This window comes from Amblyraja radiata, chromosome 25 (genome assembly GCF_010909765.2).
Source record: "Amblyraja radiata isolate CabotCenter1 chromosome 25, sAmbRad1.1.pri, whole genome shotgun sequence".
In the NCBI taxonomy this organism is placed as follows: domain Eukaryota; kingdom Metazoa; phylum Chordata; class Chondrichthyes; order Rajiformes; family Rajidae; genus Amblyraja; species Amblyraja radiata.
The window spans coordinates 13,971,200-13,975,975 of NC_045980.1; the positions used below are offsets into that span (position 1 = coordinate 13,971,200).

The 4,776-nt window shown below is 50.7% G+C and overlaps 1 protein-coding gene across 1 annotated transcript; it reads left to right on the forward strand.

Annotated features, from left to right (window-relative positions):
* Positions 1–897: 897 nt before the first annotated feature.
* On the forward strand, positions 898–4,021 carry fzd10 (frizzled class receptor 10). The gene has a single exon (XM_033043190.1). The coding sequence runs from the start codon at positions 1,345–1,347 to the stop codon at positions 3,112–3,114; it is 1,770 nt and encodes a 589-aa protein (XP_032899081.1). The 5' UTR covers positions 898–1,344; the 3' UTR covers positions 3,115–4,021.
* The last annotated feature ends 755 nt before the right edge of the window (positions 4,022–4,776 follow it).

Here is a 4,776-nt window from a genome sequence, read left to right on the forward strand (position 1 = left end):
AATCCGTGGTGTTTTTAAGTGGTAGTTTCCCTCCCGACCTGCTGCGTGGTGTAGTCCTGGACTTTTATATATCTGTTGGTTTATGGAATAAAGCATCTGTTGCTATGAAATAAGCGAACACACACACACACTCACACACGCACACACCAAACACACACACACTCACACACACACACTCAAACACACGCACACACCAAACACACACACACTCACACACACACACTCAAACACACGCACACACCAAACACACACACACTCACACGCACACACTCAAACACACGCACACAAACACACCACACACGCACACACCAAACACGCACACACCAAACACACACACACTCAAACACACTCACACACGCACTCACACACACTCACACACACATACACACAGACACACACATACTCATACACACACAGACACATACACAGACACACTCAGACTCACACACACACTCATACTCACACGAAACACACTCACACCAAAAACACTCATACCACACACCCACGCCAAACACACACATACTCACACCAAACACACAAACACTCATACTCACACACACACATATTCACACACACACACCAAACACATTCACACACCAAATACACACGCCAACACACACTCTCACACAGCCGGCGGCGGTATTTGGATCTGTAGTCACTCAACTCAAGAAAAAAAAGCGGCGGAAATTTACCCAAAACATGAATGGTGTGACCCAGATGCTTGTTTGCAAAATATGCTCATCATCTCTGCCACCACCCCACACCCACCACCACCACCCCACCCCCCACACACACCTCTCTCTCTCTCTCTCTCTCTGTGGCTGCTCTTTTTTTTCCGTGCCTGTGTTTTCACAGTAGTCCCGCCCCCTTTTAGCTCACTTTGCAGTTGCTACTGAGAACGCCGCCCCCTTTCTCTCTCCCTCTCTCTGTCTCTCTGTCTCTCTCTCTATTTACTTCCTCGTACCTGGGACAAGCCACTGCACACAGCAGCGCTCCTCCGATACAAGCTCTTGGGGGGGTTTTCAGTGAGAGTGCCAGGGACGATCGCCGCTGTTGATTCTGTCTATTCCGCTTCGCTTCGTCTTGGGCTGGTCACCTCTGTGGATTTTTCAGCTGGTTCGGAGACGGGACCTTCCCTACCACAACTCCGGCTGCCTAACCCTGCTCTCCCCCACCCCCTTCTTCCAGCCCAGAAGCGCACGCCTAGCGAGAGGCTGGGGACGGCCGCCACCGGACCAAGTTTAACGTGAAAACTTTGGGCCGGTGTTTTGACTTACTCCTTGCGACCGAGAGGAGAGGAGAGGAGGGGAAGTCGGTGAATAACTTCTCACGGCGGTGTTTGACATGAGGTCGCCGGGGATAGCTGGCTGTCTGTGTGTCCTGGCCGCATGGTTCACTCATTTGGCCCTGGCCATCAGTTCCATGGACCCGGAGCGCTCGGAGCGAGAGGGTAGATGTCAACCAATAGATATCCCCATGTGCCGGGACATTGGCTACAACATGACCCGAATGCCCAACCTGATGGGCCACGAGGATCAGAGGGAAGCCGCCATCAAGTTGCATGAGTTCGCCCCGCTGGTTGAGTACGGATGCCACAGTCACCTCAAGTTCTTCCTGTGCTCTCTCTACGCCCCCATGTGTACCGAGGAGGTGTCCATCCCTATCCCCGCCTGCCGGGTGATGTGCGAGCAGGCCCGCTTCAAGTGCTCGCCCATCATGGAACAGTTCAGCTTCAGGTGGCCGGAGTCGCTGGATTGCAGCAAACTCCCCAACAAGAACGACCCTAACTTCCTCTGCATGGAAGCGCCGAGCAACGGGTCGGACGACTCGGCCAGGGGAGCAAGCGCCTTCCCTCCCATCTACAGACCGCACCCCAGAGGAGGAGGAGGGGGCTCACAGGACACATACCATATCCCCAAAGAGAGCCCGGGCAAAACGCTCTGCGAGAACTCGCACAAGTTCCACCGGGTGGAGAAGAGCGCGTCGTGCGCGCCTCTCTGCTCCCCCAACGTGGATGTCTACTGGGCCACCCACGACAAGGGCTTCGCTTTCGTCTGGATCGCCATCTGGTCCATCTTCTGCTTTTTCTCCAGCGCCTTCACCGTCCTCACTTTCCTCATCGACCCGCAGCGCTTCAAGTACCCCGAGAGACCCATCATCTTCCTCTCCATGTGTTACTGCGTCTACTCTGCCGGCTACATCGTCCGCCTGTTCGCCGGCAGGGAAAGCATCGCCTGCGACAGGGACAACGGCCACCTCTATGTCATCCAAGAAGGGTTGGAGAGTACGGGCTGCACCATCGTCTTCCTGGTGCTGTATTACTTCGGCATGGCCAGCTCTCTCTGGTGGGTCGTCCTCACCCTCACATGGTTCTTGGCTGCTGGCAAGAAATGGGGCCACGAAGCCATCGAAGCCAACAGCAGCTACTTCCACCTTGCCGCCTGGGCGATCCCAGCCGTCAAGACCATCATCATCTTGGTGATGAGGAGAGTGGCCGGGGATGAGCTGACCGGAATCTGTTACGTGGGGAGTATGGACGTGAACGCGCTGACCGGTTTCGTGCTCATCCCTCTCGCTTGTTACCTGATCATCGGCACCTCCTTCATCCTGTCCGGCTTCGTGGCGCTTTTCCACATCCGACGGGTGATGAAGACCGGCGGCGAGAACACGGACAAGTTGGAGAAGCTGATGGTGAGGATAGGAGTCTTCTCCGTTCTCTACACCGTGCCCGCCACCTGTGTCATCGCGTGTTACTTCTACGAGCGCCTCAACATGGACTATTGGAAGCTGTTGGCCACCCAAGAGAAGTGCAGGAAGGGCCACCACTCGAATGACCTGGACTGCACCATGACCAGTTCCATCCCAGCAGTGGAGATCTTCATGGTGAAGATCTTCATGCTTCTGGTGGTGGGCATCACCAGCGGGATGTGGATTTGGAGCTCCAAGACCTTGCAGTCTTGGCAGAACATCTGCAGCAAAAGATTCAGGAGGAGGGTGAGGAGGAAGCCCGCCAGCGTTATAACGAGTAGCGTCGGGGGGTCTTACGGCAAGGCCCACCCTCCCTTGAAACCGCACGGGAAATACGAACCTGCGCTGCCACCAACTTGCGTCTGACCTCGCTACAATCCCGCTCCTTCCAACTTCTGATTCGGGAGACATCCTGAGATTCAGGGGGGGGGGGGGACATTTGGCCGTACAAACCAAACAAAAAAAGACCCCCCCCCCAAAAAAACAAAACAATGAGCGACTCACCTTTTGAAGTGAAAGGCGATGTGGAATAGTTTCCTTTGCTGGTGACACAGCTGGCCGGGGCTGCATGGCGAGGTTCAAGGAGAGGTTAAACTATAGGAGGGACCTGTGGCGTCTCAAATATTTGGAATCAGAAATCAGAGACGCCTGTTTCTACAATGTGTGTTCTGCTGTAAGTTTTGGAAACGGTGATTGGACTCCCCGGACTCGGCGGCTCCGCTCTTTCAACGTGAACATTTTCAGGGAAAAAAGTAGGAACTCTTCAGTATTTTGTCGATGAGCAATATTCTTCCGAAGATGGGCTACTCTAACAATGTGCAATAGTTCCCCCACCCTCCCTCCCTCTCTCTCTCTCCCCCTCCCTCCCTTCCTCTCTCCCTCTCGTTCCAACAATCAGCTGCAGATAAAAGACTTACAAAGAATCTCTCTCTGACAAAAGAACTTAGAGGTATGGGCGACAGAAGTTCTTTAATGACACATTTTGCTTTCTGATGGAGATCAAGCTAGTGTCAGGCAAGTTGAACTGATTTGTAAACGGGCGATTCAAAGAGACCCACGGAGCTTGTCGACTCGCCTCATTGTAAAGCTAATTCAAGCCATGAATAGATCAACAAGCACTAGGTGAGACAAAGAACTGTGTGGCAGGATGTCTCTCGTATTGTGTAGCTCTTCGCGTGCTTTGTGAAGCACATTTGTACATATTTGTAAAATATAATTGTCGTCGAGTTCGTCTATTTTATAAAAAATAAAATGTTTCTTTAGTTTGGCAAGAGAGCGGCTGAATATGTGACTTCTTGAAAAAGGGTAATCAGATTAATGGCAAACTGTCTGAAAAGGCAATGCCCCGGGTTAAACAGCAGAACCACTGCCTGCTACACTTGATTTATTGCTGTTACGTAAAGGCGAAATATTAAAAAGGGCAGGTCAGACCTGTCGTGAATAGAATTTGCGTGCCTTTAGTTAATTAAACGTTGAAGTTGAATGGTGCTGCGGCACAGTTCAAACTATATTAAAGACATAAAATCACAGTTTTAAAAGGATAATGTTGTACTGAATAATCCAGTCTGAGCAGCTTCGAAGTTTTTTATCAATTGATATAGATTTATACTATTTTCATTTTTAAAACAAAACTGTGTATCAGGATTAAAACCAACCTCAACAAAAAGTCTAATTCGCCCAGTTACAACATTTGAAGCATAAAATCTTAATATGTTTAGCATAAAAATGATAATTGCAGAATGTGTTAAATAGCTTGCAACATTTGAAGTGTATGCCTTCCTCCTTATTTGATATGACAATTGTTGAAAGTGCAAATGGTTCTAAAAGACGTGTGTTCCCTTATTTTTACCTTGAGTTTTAACTGCGAGAGTTTGGTCGGACAGTGGATAAGTTACAAAACCTGCCTGGTCTAGTTGGACGCACAGCAGTGAGATGGCGAACGGTCGGCAAGAGGCGTCTTGATTTAATCTTAGGGGGGGGGGGGGGTCCTTGTAAATATATAGTTGGCTTGTCGCAGTGATTCAAAAC